Raw genomic sequence first — 22,484 nt, 5'->3', positions numbered from 1 at the left:
ATTTTGCTTCCTCATCTGTTTCTTTCACTAATGCCAGAAGAAGAGCAAATCAGGATTGATCAGTGGGCACCAGCACACTGCCTGATCCCAATAAACCATAAAACCTCACTTATTCTGATGTGCAGAGTTGCAAGCACAGCCACTGAGACTGGTTCCGTGCTCCTCAAAATAGTAAATCTGAGATCACTAGAAATGGCTGTGCTTTTTTTAAAAGAAAAATGGTGTCTTATTGTTTTGTTCCAACAAATTTGATATGCATTAAGAAGCAGGCTTGTTAACTAAGCCCCTTTAGCAAACTGGTATTTTATAAATGAAGAACAACCACCCACTATCAAGCCTGGGGCCAAGGGCATGGCACTGCTTGTTGTTTTGGGCATTGCATGTGTGCATTGCCACTGCTGAAATTGATCCCCTGATTTTATGACAGAGGATTGATTCCGAGCATGCCGGTGCTAACATCAGCTCAAGCATGGAGACCCAAACATGGCATTTCTGGTGGCGTTGTGGGTATTATCTAGTTGTGCTATTGACACTCATACAATTGCATGAAAAAGAACAACTGTGAGAAAAGTAACTGCTTGCTGGGAGAAGGTTCAGATTTTACCAGCATTACGTTTTAAAAAGCTCTATTTTCAGAGCAGAAAACATGGATCCAGCACAAGAAATGAGTAACAATTGCACATTTATTGTGCTCAACAAGATTGTCATAATGGCCCTGAAAGTGCCCATCTCACATCTGCCACTGACCATCTTGCATGAATCCCAGCCTCCCACCAAGGTACATGTTACCATATGTATTCTCTGATTCTGCCATGTGCTCTTGAGATCTGAAAGGAAACACAGTGACAGAGATGAGAATCCGTGCCTAGTGTTAGAACATTCTTCTATTGCCAAATTAACGAAATCAGTAGGAGAATTTGTTGCTGGAAAGCAAACATTTGAAACCTTTTCAGGTGTTTTCTCAGAGAGAACCACCCACCCGGTGATGGAGTATCATTGAATTTGTTATCCTGCAAAGTCTGCTTCGGCAGTGACATTGTGGCATATGATGCACCTCTTGCCTACGGTAACAGTCATGCCAAGCTGATAGACAGATGTCAGAAGGGGGCCTTTGGGGCAGCCCTGCCAAGAGCAGCTCATTAATTAGCTATTTGAGTTGTAAAGAAATACAAAATGAGTGTGACAAATTGAGCCAGGTGCAGGGGAAGTTATTATTTATTGCTTCTATTTTTAAATTAACAGCTGTGTTTGGTGGTGTGGAGCAGCTGAGGGAGTCCAGAATGATACCTTTTATATAACTACTGTTAGAAGTGCCTTAGTGTGACACTGAACTTAATTGCTCTTTTCCAAAGGTAACCAGCGTGTGTAAGAACTCCTTGACTTTAATAGGATTTACGGCCGCTTAGCACATGGCACTGGTTGATTGCTGGAGCCATCTGGTCAAGTTCACTAAATTTGTTCCATGCTCTTTGGCACGACGTCTCGTGCTTACTCCTGCTCTTTGTTTGCCACACCCCATAAATCAAACTTTATAGGACCATAACCTGATTTAAGTCCTGCCCTATGATTATGTGCCGCTTTTAATTAAGTCTCTACACTGGTCTCCATTGCAATCCTAGGCTTCTCGCCCTTACCTCTAAATATTATCCTCTCTAAATATTGCCCCCCTTTATTTTCTTCTCCTGTTCTTACCTCTGTGCCTTTCGCCATGCTGCTCTTAAGGCCTGGAACATGGGTATGGTTACAGCTAAACAAATCTGTTTCTCTCACTTCCAGCAACCACAGATTCACATTTTTTGTGCTGTCTACTACATGATAACTACCGGTCACTTGTTTATCTGTTTGTTTCCCTCCCTCCCTTTTATCCAGTGATTCTCTAGCCTTCTTCCATAGCCCTATCCATCTGTGCTGTACCCAGGGGAAAAGGCACATCCGAAGAGGGGTGTCCCATATCTTCTATGGGCCCATACCTGACAGAGGGATCACAGAAGGAACTGGTCTACTGAAAGAATGGATTTCTTTCAGGTCTGCTGCTTCACAGGGCAGCTTCCACCATGCCCCAAGTTGCTCAAGAATAAGTACCGTCTTTCTGTAGGCCTCCTCTCTTGGGCTGCCTGGTTTTTGTGCTGTTGGCCTTGGCAGGCTTATGTTCAAAACTCCTGTGTCTTTCTATGAGGGAAAGGGGCTGTGTGGACCTAGAACACAGCTGTTATTTTAGAAGTGAAGCACAGTAGAATATCAAGGAAAGAGAATAATGTTTGGGTGTGTGTGTGCACTAAATACAGGGCAGGTATAATTTATTTTTATTTTATTTAAATCATTTCTGTAATGCTTCACATTTCCCAAGGAATTGCTATGTAAGTTTACAACTTCTCCTAAATAATTAAATAGAATATTACAAAATATCAAAATAAAACATTAGAAACGAGAATCAAATGCAGGTGCAGTAATGATCCACACTGAAACAACCTCCTTAACAGGAAAACAAAATATTATATTGCACATTAAAAAATCATTACAAATAAAAAGCAAATAGAAAAACACAATAAATTTCCATATGCAAAAAAATTAGCAAGTAATCAAATTAAATAAAATGGAAATTGCACCTACAGTATATTCTGTGTGTGTGTGTGTGTGTGTGTGTGTGCATGTGCGTGCGCACACACGCACACACACCAACTCCTGGTAGTAATAAATATAATACACAATCAACTCATTCACCCACCTTTATCTAGGGCAGGGGTTGTCAACCTGTTCCATACTGCCCACTAGTGGGCATTTCAGGATTCTAGTTGGGTGGTAGGGGGTTCTACGGCACAAGCTGAATTCTCCTTCCATCGAACACTGGTGGGCGGTAAGGAAATTTTACCATCAAGAAAGATGCATTAGTGGGCAGTATGTATAAAAAGGTTGACTATCCCTGGTCTAGGGCAATACAGTATCACACAAACAGCAACATAACCATTCTTTTCTTGTCTCCTACCCACACAGGGCCTTAGCTTATTCTATCTTTCTAAGATGGGGTGCTCTTTATTAAGCAAATTTAGAACATTCAACAATATTACAAACCTCTAGGCTGCAAAAACACAGCACACACAACCACACAATTCCAGTGACTACTCAATAATACATCTCACAGAGACTGGGATCAAGAGGCATTATTGAACTTTTAGGAACATAGGAAGCTCCCTTACACCAGGTCACAGCAGTAGACCATCTGGCTCAGTACTATGTGACTGGCAGCAGCTTCCTCAGGATTTGAGACAAGATTCTTTCCCAGGGATTGTATGGAACCATTGATATGCCACCTAGCCAACAGCCTCCTCCAAAGACAACCAGGGAGCCAAGGGAAAGTTGGGTGGAAGAATGGTGAAGAGAGCAGGAACCAGAAGGACAAAGATTCTCTCTCTCTCTCTCTCTCTCTCTCTCTCTCTCACACACACACACACACACACACACACAGAGTGGTGTCAGAACTCATAAGATGTTCCAGAATGACATTTTTTGGATGTAGGTGGGAAATCTTGCATGTTCTAGGAACAGGATAAGTGGTGTATAGTGTGCAGGAAAAGCTGTGGAGAGGCAGGGAGGCCCAAATTTCATATACAGTATGGTCTCTACTTTTTGTTGGCATTCTATTTTCTGTTGCGAGGCTGGGGGACCTCCCCCATTTGTTGGACTTCTACTCCCATCTTTCCTGACTACTGGCCATGCTAGCTGAGGCTGGACTCATTAACACCTGGAAGGCTGCAGGTTCTATTGGCTAGGACCATTAGAGAAATACAAAACAGAGTTTGGTTGGGGACAGGGTCTTCATTCATGCATGAAGGATGAATTGGGAGTAAATCATCTCTGTGTGTATAGTTCTACTTCCTCTGTACTGTTTTCTATCTCAAGCTGTATCTGTAGGCACCATTTTTGGAGTACTTAACTGTGATCACACAAGTGTGAACGAAATGTGAAATGAGGTGTCAAATTAAACTGCAGAGCATGTAAAAGTACTAGAAAAATAAGCTTTTCTCCCCAGGTCACAAAAGATAGCAAGGAAACTTTCAAACAGGGTATCAATCATGGGAGGACATATAGAGCTCATATTCAACAAAATGTTGAATCACCCAGTTTATTGTGTGTGTGTGTGTGTGTGTGTGTGTGTGTGTGTTGTTGTTGTTGTTGTTTAGTCGTGTCCTACTCTTTGTGACCCCATGGGCCAGGGCACACCAGGCATTCCTGTCTTCCACTGCCTCCCACAGTTTGGTCAAACTCATGTTAGTAGCTTCAAGAACACTCTCGTCCTCTGTCGTCCCCTTCTCCTAGTGCCCTCAATCTGTCCCAACATCAGGGTCTTTTCCAGGGAGTCTTCTCTTCTCATGAGGTGGCCAAAGTATTGGAGCCTCAGCTTCACGATATCTCCTTCCAGTGAGCACTCAGGGCTGATTTCCTTAAGAATTGATAGGTATGACCTTCTTGCAGTCCATGGGACTCTCAAGAGTCTCCTCCAGCACCATAATTCAAAAGCATCAATTCTTCGGCGATCAGCCTTCTTTATGGTCCAGCTCTCTCTTCCATACATCACTACAGGGAAAACCATAGCTTTAACTATATGGACCTTTATCGGCAAGGTGATGTCTCTGCTTTTTAAGATGCTGTCTAGGTTTGTCATTGCTTTTCTCCCAAGAAGCAGGAATCTTTTAATTTCATGGCTGCTGTCACCATCTGCAGTGATCATGGAGCCCAAGAAAGTAAAACCTCTCACTGCCTTCATTTCTTCCCCTTCTATTTGCCAGGAGGTGATGGGACCAGTGGCCCTTATCTTAGTTTTTTTTATGTTGAGCTTCAGACCATATTTTGTGCTCTCCTCTTTCACCCTTATTAAGAAGTTCTTTAATCCCTCCTCACTTTCTGCCATCAAGGTTGTGTCATCAGCATATCTGAGGGTGTTGGTATTTCTTCTGGCAATCTTAATTCCAGTTTGGGATATATATATATATATATATATATATGAGAATGAAATTTCTACCTCATCTTTCCACTTCAAATGAGGGGGATAGATTGATGTCTCATTCAGGGACTTTCACTCCCTGGTCACCAAAGCCAAGAAGGCCCTTTCCCTTATTCAACCATCCTTCGGGTGGTGGTGGGATATGCAAAGGTTCCTCTCCTTTTGACTTCAGTGGGTGACCAATATTGTATGGCAGGAGACGGTCATATAGGCATCCTGGTCTCAAGCTAGTTAGGGCTTTAGAACTAAACACTTTGGATTGTGTCCAGGGTGGATTAGCATTCATCACGCTTCATATAAAAGAAAAGTCACGTGCTTCCAACAAAGGGTTTGGCCAAGAGTCTTACTAGTGCATTTTGTTTCTGTTTATGCTCTTTTAAGGCAGAACCATGTAGTGCATATTACAGGGATGCAGTCTTGATTTAACTAAGACATATGTAGCTGAAGCCAGATCCAGAAAGTACTGCAACAGCCTAAGCTGGACAATGACACTCCTGGCTATACTTATCACCTGGGGATCCCAGAGCAAGGCTACATCCAGGAGAATTTCCAGGCTGTAAACTAGATTTCCTTTTTTCTGCAAGGGGAGTACTACCCTGTCCAAAATGAGCTAAACCCTTATCATTGGATCAGCAGTCCTACTAGCCTAGATTGCACCTATCTTTTCTGGGTTGAACTTCTTTTTAATGCCCACATCTAGTTCATTATCTGACCCAGATAAAATTGAGAACCTCCATGTCCAGATGAGATGGAAGGGATATAGCTATGCATCATCTGCAAACTGCAACAGGAATTCCAAATCTACAAATATATGGTATGTGTGGTAAAGAGGTCGGGAGCGGAGTTGGGAAATGAGGCCTGTGAACCTGAAACTCACTCTTGGTCTCTCTACAGAAAGGTTCAGATTGGGTGGAGTATATGATGCTGAACAGGCTGTAGGAAGTTCTCAAAAAGAACATTTCTATCACAGACAGTTTTGAGCCATTGCGGTTGTCATCCAGGTACATTTTCAACTTATTTGTCCAAATGTATTTGAATGCCCTGTAGAGTGAATGTAATTTCTACTGATACACCGGAGGGTTTTAAGAGTACTTTACCTGGCACAGTCTGGATGGTTTGCTCATTCTGTGACTTTTTCATTTATATACTAATATTACAAATAAGTTTGAAATGGTCAAAAATGTATCTTGAGACATCAGGCTTTGATTTTTGACAATTTCACACACACACACACAATCATTTTTGGAGTCAGACATGTGGCCTTTCTGATATTTTCGTATGGATCTGCAATGCCATCCGGTGGCTGGTCTGGTTAGTGTGAGATTTATGCATTCATTTTCTATCTGTTCTATTGTTCCCATTGTTACTTAATAGTAAAGAATAGTAATATATTGGGATTTCATCTACTTTAGCTTTCACAGCCAGGTTATTTCTTCTGGTAGTAAAGCTTTCTGTTTACAGAAGGCAGAGAGCAGTAATTATTGAGATGATCCCATAGCAGCTATTTATACAGCATGCAGAATGCTCTCGAAAGCTACCCTTGGTTGCATCTAGTGGTTTTTAAACAAATATGATAGGAAATATGCAGAACATGAAAGCAAGGGAATTCTGCTTGCTGACTTCAGATGAACTGGCATGCAAAGCAAAAATGCAATATTAAAGAAGAGCAGCTAGCTGTGAAAGTTGAAAATTATGCAGGTAGCCTTCATTAAAGCAATTGTACCATAAATAAAACATGTATGAGAATAACTTTGATTGCTTCATAGACCACTTGGGCACTTAAATAACCAGTGGACTGTTCAGTGTGAACTAGGCTGCGTCTTGCCAATCCAGGTAATGATTAGAGCTGAAGAGTAGTTCCTGGGGACCAAAGAGCAAAAGGGCTTTTCCAGACTCTGAACCACTCAGGAGAGAGGAAGGAAGGTTGAAAGGACTGAGGTTCATTTTGAACATGCAACATTTCACAAATGACATGCTTGCAGCAGTCCTATTTTTGTACTGAGGTTGTACTGCCTGGAACTGCACCATGACATATTGCTAAAGAACTACTTTATCCACTCTAAACATGTACTCTGCAACATTTTGTTCTCCACTGATTTAAAAGCTAAGCAGCGCTTGTTCATCTGGATAGATATATTACAAAAACATTATCCGACAGTATTCAATACCCCAGCCATTATATAATTCCTCCTCTTTCCTTTCCTCTTGGCTTCTTATTTTCCCTTATTATCTGTTGACAGTAGTAATATAACTCATAGCCCTATTCAGGTGCTATTGTCAGAACCGATGTAAGGAGGAGTGGGGCTGTGCAGGCTAGCTATGTTTATATGCACAAGGGCTTCACCCCTCTCTGATGGGAGAATCTTCATGCGCTCAGCTGAATGCACACAGAATTCTCCACAGTAACAGGGACCCTGCACTATTATGGAAAGAATTTGAAGTGCATTAAGGCAAACATAGGAATAGTCAGTGATGGAGCCAGAAAATGAGGTCTCCTTCTTTCACAGACTAAGAATTTAAGTTGCTGAAGAGGGGAATTCCAGGTCCTTGTGAATAACCATAATAGGATAGAAGAAGCATAATGCCTGACCATTTTAGTACACTGTTGTGAACTGCCCTGGGATCTTCGGATGAAGGGCGGTATACAAATTCAATTAACAATGATAAAATGGCAATAATAATAATAATAATAATAATAATAATAATAATAATAATAGGAAAGGGTATATGTAAGTTTGACCACCAAATCTGCTAGGTGCATTTAAAAAATCCAAAGAATGATTAAAGTACAGTAGTACCTCTGGTTACGTACTTAATTCGTTCCGGAGGTCCGTTCTTAACCTGAAACTGTTCTTAACATGAAGCACCACTTTAGCTAATGGGGCCTCCTGCTGCTGCTGCACCGCCGGAGCACAATTTCTGTTCTCATCCTGAAGCAAAGTTCTTAACCCGAGGTACTATTTCTGGGTTAGCGGAGTCTGGAACCTGAAGCGTATGTAACCTGAAGCGTATGTAACCCAAGGTACCACTGTAATTTAATACTACCCTCTCATCCACATCACCATACCCCTTAGGTACATGATTTTGCAGTTTCACGTCATCCAGAGGAAATGTGGTGAGAACTATAAAGGTGTGGGAAGCAAACCTGTGTGCTGCAGCTATGTTATATAATGAAGCCATTATCCCAATTCCATACAGTGAATTTGTCTGCTTGCTATTGAGAACATAAGGCCACACTGACGGATTGCATAGCTTGCCATTCCCATTATTCTCACTTGGTTCGTCTGAAAATTAAGAAGTGTAAAATTAGTCTCTTCTTTGAATGCGAGATTTTGGACAGAGTGATAATTATCTCGCCAAAAATCTAGAAATAAGCACATTTAATTAGCTCTTTCCGTTTGATAGCCTTTATCTTTCTGCTGCACCTTTAAATAAAGGTAATTATTTAAATATCTGGAGTCTATTAAAAGATGCATTAGCATTGGCATTTCAAAGTGTGAAAAAGCCTTGCAGCAACAACTAAACGGGAATATAAAATATGTTTATCCATCTATCTATCTAACTATCAAGTCATTCATTCCCATATAGTGACTTTCGCATGGTCCAATTACTTATCATTGCTGCCTGGCTTGTAGTACAAAAACAAACCCACTCAAGCAATAAGAGGAACTGGGAAAGAGTCCAGGAGACGAGGCTGCAAATAATTTAAAAAGTAAATGCAATGTTCACCAGAAAAAGATAATACAGTACTTATCTGAGGGCACTGGGAGCGACCTTTTAGCGCAATGATTCTACCATTCCGCTTAGGTCGTAAGTTCTCCCAACATCTTCAGGTAATGGAAAGTTTGAAAACATTTCCTTGGTTGATTTCCTTCAGGTGAGTCCAGTGTGACCTCTAATGTTTTGATGGGCTGTGAGAAAGTGAGAAGGGGGGGGACAGGATAGGGTGTAATAAAGATAAGAAAGACCATTCTCACCCAGTGCAAGCTCAACCCCCACACCAGGACAGACTCCCCCTTCAAGAAACACAGCTGGAGCGCCACACATTCAATTTACGGGCATCAGTGAAGTGAAGTGGCAGGCTCTGCCCCCCTCCATCCTAAAAGCACTTTGACACATGTCTGCAATATGCCAGTGTAAGATAGGGCTGAAACCTGCTGCCATGAGGTTGTTCCTACCCAATATATTCTTACTGAATGTGCAGTCACACCTCTAAAAGGGGATTTAGATATAGCGTGCATATACCATGTACAGCTTGTTAAGGCTCATCTGAAGGAATATATGTTCATCCAAATAATCTTGCTCAAGCATCGTTATTACGCCTAACAGCAGTAATATGAAATTATTACTACTGCTGCTGATGGTACTGCATGCATAACACCAGCTTGATATATCTGCCATGTACTATAGGTATTTTGTTACATTTATTAAACAATATGTCTGTGTTTAAAACCCTGTTATGATGGAGATTTGCAACTTTCCTCAAAAGACAGGTTGTCACTGATATAGAAGTAATTATTTAATTAGATAAATCATCTCCCTACTCACTCTTTCTTCCTTTCTTTAAGAGCATCTCAGCAAAGACATTTCATTTCATACAGCCCCAAAATGCTACCAAGGAAAGCTGAAATAGATTTCTGGTCCTCAAGCCATATTTATAGCAAACTGAGTCTCATACTTGACACACCAGCTTTACTTGGTATATACTGTAATTCACCAAAATAAACTTGGTTTAAATTCTCAAAGGGAGTGCTTTAATCCTGTCTGTGTATTTTCAGAGAAATTGGAACTGGTGTAAGGAATAAGGGGGGGGGAAGCCCTCATACTGTTCAACATTAATCTGCACTGCAATATTCCTTCAAAGGGATGTGTTTATTCCTCCCAGTTCTGTGCTTCAGTCCTTGCATAAAGCAATAGTTTTCACTAACGTTTCATTTCCGAAAAAGAAAAGTACTCTCTCGGGTTTACCTAGAATTTCTTTAACCCTAGACATGTTATGTGTGTGCAAGACAGAGAGTTGGCCAATTGCAATGGAAATCCATGCCCACATACATCCTTCTCAAGGCTGGCCCAAGATATTTTGCTGCCTGAGGCAGATGACAAAATGGAGGCTACTCCCCATTCTGTATATAGAAGTCAACTGGAGTGGTAGCTGAACCTTGTTTCAACACTAGTGATGGAATACCTGAAGCAGCAGCCTGCTTTATGGAATCTACAACATGCCATATGGCATATACAGCTCTATTCTCCTCACAGCATTTGTCACTTGAGGTGGTCACCTCATTCTGCCTAATGGTAAAACCTGGCCTGACTCCTCTCTTTATTACTTTATATCTTGAAGTTGAGCCCTGGCTCAGGTACGTTTCCTATGCTTTCTGGTAATGGACTAAATTAGAGGTAAGGTAAAGGTAAAGGACCCCTGGACAGTTAAGTCCAGTCAAAAGTGACTGTGAGGTACAGCGCTCATCTCGCTTCAGGCCGAGGGAGCCTGCGTTTGTCCACAGACAGCTTTCCAGGTGGTTTGGCCAGCATGACTAAACTGCTACTGGCGCAATGGAACACCATTACAGAAGCCGGAGCACATGGAAACACTGTTTGCCTTCCCACCACAGCATTACCTATTTATCTACTTGCACTGGTGTGCTTTCAAACTGCTAGGTTGGCAGGAGCTAGGACAGAGCACTGGGAGCTCACCCCATTGTGCGGATTCGAACCATCGACCTTTTGATCGGCAAGCCCAAGAGGCTCAGTGGTTTAGACCACAGCACCACCCCCGTCTCCCAAGTGAACTAAATTAGAAGACAACTGGGAATGGGTCAGCCTCATACCCACACACTCCCCTCTCATCCTCCATTGCACTCAAGAAGAAAAAAATAAAAGGATTGTGGCTTGGCGCTGTGGGTTAAAGCCTCAGCGCCTAGGACTTGCCGATCGAAAGGTCGGCGGTTCGAATCCCTGCGGCAGGGTGCGCTCCCGCTGCTCGGTCCCAGCGCCTGCCAACCTAGCAGTTCGAAAGCACCTCCGGGTGCAAGTAGATAAATAGGGACCGCTTACCAGCGGGAAGGTAAACGGCGTTTCCGTGTGCGGCTCTGGCTCGCCAGAGCAGCGATGTCACGCTGGCCACGTGACCCGGAAGTGTCTGCGGACAGCGCTGGCCCCTGGCCTCTTGAGTGAGATGGGCGCACAACCCCAGAGTCTGTCAAGACTGGCCCGTACAGGCAGGGGTACCTTTACCTTTACCTTTATCCCTGTTTGTTAACTACCTAGTGTTAGAATAAAACACAGCCTCCCCCAAATTAATACAGAACATTAAACCCCAATTTAGTCAAAACATACATGTGAAGGTGAGAGGAAGAGGAGTGTGTGTTTGAACCTGAGGCTCACTACAGCCTAGTCCTGAACATCTGCACCATAGTTCAAGATAATACTTTTAACTGGGTTAGAATGGCTCTAAATCCTGGTTAGAAATTTTCCCCTTTGCACTACAGCGCTTACATTTTGAGAACAGAGTAGTAGCAGCAGCAAGTAATAATGCAAGCAGATTGAAAAGGATAAAGTGAACTAAATGTAGATCATCCCTATATCTTTAACGGTTGTGTAGAAGGAGCTCTTCTTTAAAAATGGAGGAGAATGATAGACAATCCACCCATCACGTGTGTCAGTGTTTCAGCTGCCATGCCCCCAGGGGATTTATATGCACTTACATCAAGCTATGGGGCATGAAGCTCAGTACATGCTGAGAACTGGGGGCTAATCCACATAGGTGAATACAATATTGGTTTGCTGCCATTGCTTTTTTCAGTTTCAGGGGGAGGGGGTTGGCATATGCTTCACTGCTCTTAGACCTTTTCATCTCCAAAGTACTGCAGTAGTCCCGCCACTGGTGGAATGCCATGCTCCACCACCACAAGTTATTACAGTCAACTGGCAGGCAGTGCTTTGGAGAAGCAACCCCTTCACATTTTGTTCCCTAAGAATCTGCTGATTATGGACTCACGGGACCTGTGTGCAGGGTAAACAAGTAATTAGTCAGGCAATCTCCAGGCTTTAATCAGGGTCCCCAAGCCACAAGTGATAGCTGGAGTTGCTTTGTGTGGGAGGCAGAGAAGTTGAATTTGTTGAGACTAAAGATCACTGGGAAAAGCAAAGTTAGATTATGCTTGTTTTCCTAAATGTTTCAACACATTACACAAATGTTACAGGCAGGCAAGGAGTAGGGTCCTCCACACACACACACACACACACACACACACACACACACACACACCCTTATGTTTCTGCTGAGTGCACAGTAACTGACTACTTAATGAAAGGTTCAAGGAAGTTCAGAACCTTGCTGAATGGTAGCAAAGTTGCCTTCCTTTGAACATATTGGAAAGTGTTAGGGAAATAACACTTTCCCACTGTGGAGACAGCCAGCTGCTACTGTATTCTCTCTCTTTCTGGTGTACTTTGGCAGCAAATATCTTTTACAGCTGTGATTATGATTTGCATTTTGAGAGCACTGGCTTAGGAATGAGAGATGTTTAATAGTCCTGGCAGTTTTTGATGTAAATACTTGAAAAGGTGGTGAAGATTCCAGTGTCTTCTGCTTGTAAAGCAAATACATTTTAAATAATACAGTGTCACCATCGTGTAGCAAAGTGAGTAGTATTACAAGTATTCTCTTTTATAGAATACATACTACACACGGCATCAATAGTATGTTAACTTTTTTCTTATTTGGATATTATTTGGATTTGTTTTCTGTATTATTTTTTGCAACCTTTCAGAGAACTTGCTCATAATGGGATGCATAAAAATGCTGTTAATAAATAAAAAATTAGGTTAATTGTGCAATTGTCCATATTATTTCCTTACAAAATGCAGGCTAACTCATCCTTTCACATTGGGAGTTGGCCAACTTTCCAAGACCACCTTCTAGTGTTGAGTGTGGCAAAAGTCAGTATGGTTACCAATGAACACTCGTGCACCATGCATATTGACACACTAAAACCACATTCTCCCACTCTCACACTGCATGCACACACACACACACACAGAGAGAGAGAGAGAGAGAGAGGAGTTGCCTCCAGAATTCGAAACTCTCATTGTTCTAGGTGCATTTTGCAACAGGGAATTTCATGAATGCAAGCAGTTTCTGAGTTCTGGCTGCAGTACTGCACATAAGACTTCAGATTAAAACTGCCACTGCGGGAAGAAAAGGAACATATTTTTTTTCTGCCTCTCCACTTCCAGCCACACTCTGAAGACTGGAGAAGGGACTCTCATAGGAACATTATTAGGGGGATGGGCAGGGGAAGTATGGCTTTGCTTTTTGCAGTCTTCAGATGAGGACTAGACCATGTAAAAAAGGAATATAAGATTTTAGCTGTAGTTCATTCATTTTCAGCTTTGCATTCTTGTTATAAAAAAGCACACCTAGACACTCCATTGTGTCGCCCTTAACTTAGGTTTAAGATGCCATTTAAGCTCTTAGCTTTTATATATCAGTTTCTAACGCTGGTTGCCAATCCCACCACCCCCACCAATAAACAGACAACTAGGAAAATGTTTCTTTGTAGTGCATTTTCTTCCTATTGCAGTGCTGGTCTGGGAGAAATTGACAGCTCTCTTCTAGCCCAGCACTGCAACAGGGTGGAAAAACAGCAGCATTGCAAGAAGGTAAAAGCTTTTTCTTGCAATAGTGCTGCAGGAGCCAGCGAAGAGGGGTTTTCCCAAGGTGAGAAGAGGCATCCAAGTTTGATAGAGGGTAGCCTTGTCTTTGGCAGCCTGTGCAGTCACGCTTCCAAATTGCATGTGGAAACTACACACAAAGCTGTTTTTTCAAAAGTGTGGACAATGAGGTCTGGGGCCAGCAAGAAATAGTGACATGGTCAGCCCCCCTTCGCCTTTCATGATTGCTGATCATGTGAGAGGCAGTGGATGATTGGGAGTACATAACTATAATGTGTAAAATACATACGAAGAAGTGGAGGTATGGGAAAGCATTCTTCATATTGCATTTTTCAAATGTATTTTACTAATCCTGTGGTTGCTCAGCCAAGTGTTTTGGGGAAAAAATATGTACAGTAGTACCTCGGGTTAAGTACTTAATCCGTTCCGGAGGTCCATTCTTAACCTGAAACTGTTCTTAACCTGAAGCACCACTTTAGCTAATGGGGCCTTTTGCTGCCGCCACACTGCCAGAGCACGATTTCTGTTCTCATCCTGAAGCAAAGTTCTTAACCCGAGGTACTATTTCTGGGTTAGCGGAGTCTGGAACCTGAAGCGTATGTAACCCGAGGTACCACTGTATAATTAATCGCTGACTCATTCAGACGGGACAATGTAAACTGTAATGCAGATGTAACAAAGCAAGCATGTTCCCCTTTCTACATCAAATTTCATTGGAATTGCTCCTTATAAACTTAACTACTGAACAATCAATATTTGTGGCTTTGGGGGACTTTTACAGGATTTATTAAATATATTGATTTGACAGTAGTCAGCCATATGATAATAAATTGATATTTATTCAGCATGCGCAATGAGGATTTTATTGATGTAAACTGCCTTGTGATTTGTAGAATTGTGCTGAAATTATTTCAGAACAGCGAGAAATCTCTATGGGTGATATTAGAATTTAATGCCTAAAAGCATTTGTATGTTAATTTGCATGAGGGTTTTTTCAACTTCTGTACAGTGTGAGAGAAATCTCTTGTTGAAAATAAATATCAAGGGAGAACAAATACAGATTTAATCTTCAGGAAACAATATGTAAGTGTGAATGATGACAAGAGTCATCATGTGGGAGGAATTTGCTTATTCATAACTTTGGCAAACAGGAAGGGCCCTTAGTCATTTTACTGCAGTATTTGTATGTCATAGTGAAGCATAAAGTTTAAATCTTGTTCATTCACATAGTTTGGCAGGTTATGATCATCTCAGAATTTTTTTAAATACATTGCCACAAAGTTATTGGTTGGATCTACTTTTCCTGAATGTCACAACTTACTTTTGGGCACATAAGAGAGTAGGTTAGAGATGGTAAGTTATGACCAGTGCTTTTCTTCTAGAAGAAGAAGGTTGCTGGTACTGTGTACCCTTGAGTACCCCCAGAAAAACAACAACAACACAGGTTATGACTCCATCAGCAATGTTAGTTTTAGTTCACATTGACAAACCCCTCAACTGTCTGACAATGATTGGTGCTCGAGATGCAACAACTATTTTGGCTTTGCCTTCAAATTACGGTATTTTTTTCCATGAAGATTCCCTTGGATTTAGCAAGGTTATAAACCTTGTAACCATCCCATTGTAGGCTAGACACTTGCCGTTTGCACTCTCCAAAAACATGGATTTGTATCACTGAGACTAAGGAAGCTCCAGCTACGGAATGCCAAACATGTTGGGTCTAACAATAAAAGAAAAGCTGCATAACAGATGCAAACTCCCAGATGATTATAAATTAGAAGTGCCATAGATTGCGCTTTATTTATGCATGTGACTGCACTTACTTTTTATTTTAAATCTACACCCCATTCAAGTTGCTGTGGGATGGGGAACCCTTTTCACTTTATGAGTCACATTCCCTTCTGGGCAACTTTATGAGGGCCCCATGGGAGTCGTGGGTGAGGCCAGGGGCCAAAGTGGACAGATCATTAAATATAGATTTTACTTTGTATAGCAGGCTAGTTTTTTCACTGCCATATTCACCTTTCTGTCTTCTATGCTGGCATGCAAGAAGCATTGCCAGAGTTCAAGGATATACTCAAAGAGGGCTGGTATGGAATGTAGCCTGGGAAAAGTCCTGAGTTCCAGGTAAAAAGGTTGATTTGGCCCCCAAGCCTGAGGTTTCCCATTCCTATTTTTATGTCAGCTGCGTCCCATTGCTGACAGAGGGGGAGAGCGTGGAGAGACAGGAGGAGGTAATAGGCAGGAATGCAGAACAACGGGGAGGAGCCTAGTTGCAGTAGAAGCCTGAGCTTTGAGAACAAGGAGAAGGAAGGGGGGAGTTCAAGGGAGAAGACACAGACTGACAGTTTAAGCTCGGACTCAGAGGGAGGGCCACTGGAAATAGCTCATCCCATGACACGTAGGCACACAAGAATTAATGAGAGGCGTGAACAGGAGAGGAAGCGAAAGTGGGGCTTTAAATGTGGGAAGGGGAAGGGGCGGAACTCAGACTCGGCAACAGCTAATTTGTAAGCAGATGCTGAGTGACTGAGCTCCAGAGTGATTTGTGTGTTTTGAGCAATAAACCTGAGTTAATTACTGCCGGAGTCGTCTCGCTTCTGTGGGAGGGACCCAACCATTACATTTTATCTTCACAACAACCACAGGTTGACTGAGTTAAGTGATTGGCTAAAGATCAACCAGTAACCTACATGGGGACTTGATGGTGAATGCTGAGTACCCTAATAGCCAGCGGCAGAGCAAGCCAGTCAGGGGCCTGGGGTGGCGCACGTGCCCTGTGCCCAGGGGCGGAGCCAGATGGGGCAGGAAGCTCCACAGGGCCTCTGAGGAGTCTGCCTGCCTCTTCCCACTCAGCTGACCTACAGGCAACGGGCAGACCATTTGGGGCAGCACAGAGCCTGCAGGTGCCCAGTCCACCGCATCCCTCCCAGGAGAGATGCGTGACTCAGGCACGTTGCAGGCCCTGCGGTGAGTGCCGCCCGTCATTTTGTCACCCTCCTCAGTGGTGACAACTGGGGCAGCCCATCCCCACCGCACCCATCTTCCTCCTCCTCAGGTGTGCTGTGCCATCTCTGTGACGGTTCTTGATTAGGTACTGCTGCAAATCTTAGCTCACTGCACTGTTCTTCTTTTACTTTAGTTTGCTGTCTATTAAATGTCTTTGGCATATACCAGTTAGAAGCTTTATAGCAGATCTCAGCGCATTTGTGCACGCCTCATTAAATGTAGTGACCTCTAACTGCACTGTGAGTCCACCGAGGATAGTTCCTGGAGATCTGAAGACTCTGCTTGTTTCACTGTTTTCCCTTTCTTTAAAACAAAAAGGAGAGAGAGAGAGAGAGAGAGAGAGAGAGAGAGAGAGAGAGATGTAGCACTTTACATTGGCACTCCCAATACAATTTCCAAATGTGATGCCAAAATTGGAAGCAAATAAATTACAACATTTGACTTAATTTTTAATTAACTGAAAGTCATCACTGCAAATTGTGTCTTCCATTACAAGCCAGAATTCTCAACTGCCAGACCTGAAATAATTAAGCAATATATTATAATTAAGAAATGTAATTTTAATTTAATTATGATATATCATACAACTGTTTCTGATTTAGTTGACATTCATTGAGAAACTGCTATAATATCCAATAACACTCCAATATGCTGCTGACTTTTCATGTTTTGTTTCAGAGTATCTGGCAGTCTCCAGAACCCATAGAGGTGCTGTTTCTCTGTTTGGAAACAGCCAGCTTGCAGTGAAAATATTTGTCACCTAGGTTGCAACCCCCATGCACACTCGCTTTAGGAGAAAATCCCATTGAAATTGTGATAATTTCCTTCCAAATAACCATTTGTATTCATTCATTCATTCATTCATTTAATTTGCATACCACCCTTTATCCAAAGATCTCAGGGCAGTTCACAATGTAAAAATACAATGCAATGAAGGTGTGAGGGGAGCTTCCCTCGAGAAAGCATTTCACAAATGGGAAGCCATTGCGGAAAAGGCCTTGTGTTTCCATCCTCTGGGCCTCTTGTGGACAAGGCACACAAAGAAGGGCCTCAAGTGGGTTCAGGTCGCAGGGTCTAGGTTGGTTCATATGGGAAGAAGTGGTCCTTGAGTTATTGCAGTCCTGAGCCATTTAAGTCCATTACCAAGGCATGACAATGGCCCAGCACATCCACTGCCACACCTGCAGATGTGAAGGAGAAGTATAGCTGTGTGCCATCAGCATATTGCTGATATCGTACTCCAAAACTCTGGATGACCCCACTCAGGATTTTCATGTAGATGTTAAATAGCATGGAGGTTATAATCGAAACCTGGGGAACCCCACATTGAATTCCCATTAGCCAGCATGGTCAAAGATGAGGGGAGTTGCTGCAGTTCAGCAACATCTGGAGGCCCACAGGATCCCATCCCCAACCTTGTAGGATGCTATTGCACTGTGATGCTTTTGTAGTATTTGGTTCATTCACTTGCACACACAAAACATAAGCAGAGGCAAACAGCATGCACAGACCTAAAGGTAAAGGTAAAGGGACCCCTGATCATTAGGTCCAATTGTGGCCGACTCTGGGGTTGCGACGCTCATATTGCTTTATTGGCCCAGGGAGCCGGCATACAACTTCCGGGTCATGTGGCCAGCATGACTAAGCCGCTTCTGGTGAACCAGAGCAGCTCACGGAAATGCCGTTTACCTTCCTGATGGAGCGGTACCTATTTATCTACTTGCACTTTGATGTGCTTTCAAACTGCTAGGTTGGCAGGAGCAGGGACCGAGCAACGGGAGCTCACCCCATCGCGGGGATTCGAACTGCCGACCTTCTAATCAGCAAGTCCTAGGCTGTGTGGTTTAACCCACAGCGCCACCCATGTCCCTTACTGCACAGACCTACCAGGCAGCAATTCTGCCTCTGTGTCTCCCTGCCTCTGCTGCAAAAACTGCTACTTTAGTCCCTTCACACATGCACATTTTCTGTCTCTCTTTTGCTTGGGAGTATCAGATGTGCCACTGTCTCCAAACTCTGGTGGCTTTCCAATCCCAAACATTCCAAAGAGATCTTTGTATCAATAAAATAACTTTAAACAATTAGCTCCCATAAGGAGACATTGGTTGCATATTCCCCATACATTTAAAGCACCTAAAGCAGCCCTCCCCCCGAGTCTAGGGAACAGGAGAAATTGTAGCTCTGTGGGGGGCAAACTACAGTTCTCAAGATTCTTTGGAAGAAACCATGTGCTTCAAGTGTATGGTTTGTACATTGGCATTGGCATTCCTGGGCAGTTAGACGGGGAAGAGGGAATGGGAAATATCATTGAGGAAAGTGCCTTCCACTCATATAACTGTTGGATTCTATTCATATTGCTTAACCCTCTCTATTCCCTGCCTCCTGGAAAAAGTAAATCAAGATGGTACATATAGCACAGTGATTTGATGTGGTGGGTAAAATACCAACATACAAATAAATGGCTTGGATCCTGTTACGGTCACTCATTTGCTACATAGGCTTTTCAACCCCCACCCCGAGTGCAAATGTTGAGCCAATTATCTCCCTTTTTGGAATTACTGATATCACACTTTGAGATGCAAGCATTTGTATAGTCCTGACTGTTGGAAGAATAAAGAGTTATAATTTGATTCAGTTACCCATTTGAACACTTCCAATGGCATCCAAGGGAATGCATGGGTAAGTTAGATGACATAGAATTTGCTTGTAACTTGTGTATTTATCTATCTACCTATCTATCTATCTAGCTGATGTTTCTTGAATCTCTTGGTTTGATGTGTCTTTCATTTTATTCATTTGGGAGGAAGGTATTGGGTTGGTTTTCTTTTTTTCTTGTTTTAGATAATTTCCCAGTGGGATGCTACAGGCTTAGTTCTTTCTGGAAGAGTGCAAACAATAGTATACACAGAGCAATAATGAGTGATTGTTATCGCTCCAATCCCTTTTCTCTCTGGTTTTCTGAAATTAAAAAAGAGAATTATTATTCAAATGACTCTTATTTAGGACATGGCATATCATCAGAACAGCCTGTTCAGAACTAAAGCAAACATTTGAGCCAACCCTCAGGCGCTATTCGGATTGTTCTAATCAAAGCTCCACGAAAGTGCTTTGCTTTATGCTATAGCTCAAGTGAAGGGATCACAAAATGCCCATGAAAAAAGCATTAAGTTGAAAGTATGTTAATGTAGGAGTATATTTATTTAAACACTCTGGGTGTTCCAGTCTGGAACTACCTACTGATGCGGTGGTTTCATCAATATACCAAAGAGAAAAGTAAATAATTCAACAGAACATTGTCTGAGGCAAATGTCAGTAGAAGGAAAATTGCCTTCAATAAATATGGCTCAAGAGTAAAACAGAGCCGATTTTCCAAATAATGTACAGTTTTGCTTACGTAAGGTGCACCAGTGGTTGCAGAGTTTGGGAAAGCTTGAAGGTGTTTTAATTATACTGTTGTAATTACTTCCCATTTTAGCAACTAGCAGTGCTCTGAAACTTTCCGTACCAAGACACAGATACAAATAATTATGCAAATGCAGTCAAGTGTTTGTATATATGGAACTGCTGTCAGTTAGTTTACTTATACTTTCAAAAGGAAAGGGCAGAATCCAAAGTTTAAACAACAGATGCCTAGCCATATTGAGATATCCAACAGAAATAACTGTTCGTGGCTCAGAAGCATTGAAAAGGAGTCGAGACATAAGAAAAAGCATCAGCTATTACCTTCTGGAAAAGTCTCTTTCCCTGTGGCCTAATAAATATTGTATGAACCAACATGAAGCAATATGGTAATGATGTGATATTTATCCAGTGAGCAGGTGCACCAATTGCAGTTACTGCTCTCTAGTTTGTTGTTGAGCAACAACAACATTTTAACCTTTTTGAACATTCCCCTCCCTTCCTCTGTTTTGTTTTCAATCTTAGTTTCCCTGGGGACTGAAATGGCAAAAGAAAGTCAACACCAGGCCCTAGCGGCGCTACCAGGCACCACTGTTGCTGCTGCGCTAGCAAGCAATGTCACAGAACCTGCGGCTCCCGGAGGGAAGGGGGGGCCAAAAGAAGATGCATTCTCGAAGTTGAAGGAAAAATTTATGAATGAACTGAACAAAATACCATGTAAGTAAAACCCAAGCTGGCTAGAAAATGCTATCATAATTGCTACTGTTGACAAACTGCTCAAGAAATACGCATAATGGTCCTTCATTAAATAAGTGAAGCTTAAAGAATGCTATTTATTAATTAGCTTTCTTCTACTGCAAAAATGGCATATGCATGCTTTGATTTCTTTAAAGATCTATATTTGCCTTGTGTTTAAGACTCTCGAGATAAATTGCAGGAAGTGGCACTGATAGTATGGATGGGATCAAATTCTGCTTGTTCGGTAATCCAACAGACTATGGCTATGTATACACTATGCCTTTAAGTCTTCCCCTCAAAGAATTATGGGCACTGTAGTTTCATACTGGTTGGTGGGAACTGGAAACTCTGTGAGAGGTAAAACCACAGTGCCCAGAATTCTTTGAGGGAAATGATACAGTGCGTTATGAATATGCATTAAAGGTATAGCATGTACACAGCCTAAAGCTGCAATCCTAGGCATGCTTGCTAGGGAGTAAGTCCCATTGAACACAGTGGGACTTACTTGTGAGTAATCATGAATAGGATTGCAACAAGAAGTAAAAAAAAAAAGTAGAAGGAAGGAACAAATTTAGAAACTGGTGCAGACATAACACATAGGCATGGAACCAGGCTCTCATCATGATCACGTGACATGACATGGTTCCAGTCACATGTCTTGGTAAGTTAATGGTGTACAGACTACTCCCACCTCGATCTTCTATACTAGTGAGCAGCTGGAACGAGCCAAAATCCTTGAGTTAGTGTTACATCTGAATTGGGAATTAAGTTTTATTTTGCTCCAAACAAATCTATAGCTCAGGCTTTTCTTGGCTTCCTGATCGTGACTTGTCTGAATGAAGCAAACGTCAGACTCCTATTTCAGTATAACAACAAGCCAACAGTAGCTGATGGATACTCCTGCTCTTCTAACACAAAGAAGAAAAGCAGGGGCAATCTGCTTATCCTCAGCAAGGCATTAACCATGGATACATGTGGTCAACACAGCCAGTTAGTGCTCACCAGCAATTGAGTGGTATGAGAATGGCTCCTTAGCCAGTCATGGGGTGGGTAGCTGTTCCGGCCTGTCATGGCAGGCTCCTATCCCCAGGCAGCAACACTGGGGCTAGGCAGCCACCAGTTGTGGAATCCCTTGGCTGGCTGCTTGGATTGGCGGGCTTTCCTGCCATTCATCCATTTGAATTCTGGCCAGTTGAGCAGGCTTCACTCTGGTCCACCCCCAACCTATAAAGGCTGGCTATGCCTGACTGTAGGGACTGCAGTCCACAATTTAGTGTTTATATTTGCAAGGGATTGGTGTTTGTAATATGTTCTTTCTCACCTTCAGGGTTAGGAATGCAGCAGGCTAATAATGAATGAATAGACAAAGTGTTGGTGACTCAAAGCCACACTATTACCATCACTGTTTAGCCTCTCCTGCAACAGTCAAGCTTGCCTGTTTTTATGAAGAAGTAAAAAAGTGGGAAAGAAATATTAAACTAAACTAGGAAAAGGTTCTTTTTCTAACCTGAGGCCAAGTAAAGGTTTCATAAAGTAGTGACAAAATGGAAGTGACTTCAGAACTGAAAATTTCAGGGAAAATATCCTTTAGTAGGCTTGATTGATTGGTTTTCTTCAAGTCGCCTGTGTGTTAATAACTCAGCTGCCACATTATTATTCTAAA

General features: G+C 42.3%; 1 protein-coding gene across 4 annotated transcripts in view; it reads left to right on the top strand.

Moving 5' to 3' along the window:
• SYT1 (synaptotagmin 1) overlaps positions 1-22,484 on the top strand; it is a 326,137-nt gene that overhangs the window by 186,063 nt on the left and 117,590 nt on the right. For all 4 annotated transcript variants that reach the window (XM_083699415.1, XM_083699412.1, XM_083699414.1 and 1 more), the window contains exon 3: positions 20,609-20,800. In XM_083699415.1, coding sequence (XP_083555541.1) covers positions 20,626-20,800 — 175 coding nt within the window. In that variant the 5' untranslated portion in view covers positions 20,609-20,625. The remainder of the gene's footprint in view (positions 1-20,608; positions 20,801-22,484) is intronic.

This window comes from Podarcis gaigeae, assembly GCF_964106915.1.
Source record: "Podarcis gaigeae genome assembly, chromosome: 10".
NCBI classification, from domain to species: Eukaryota; Metazoa; Chordata; class Lepidosauria; order Squamata; family Lacertidae; genus Podarcis; species Podarcis gaigeae.
This window is presented reverse-complemented; position numbering and strand designations above follow the sequence as displayed.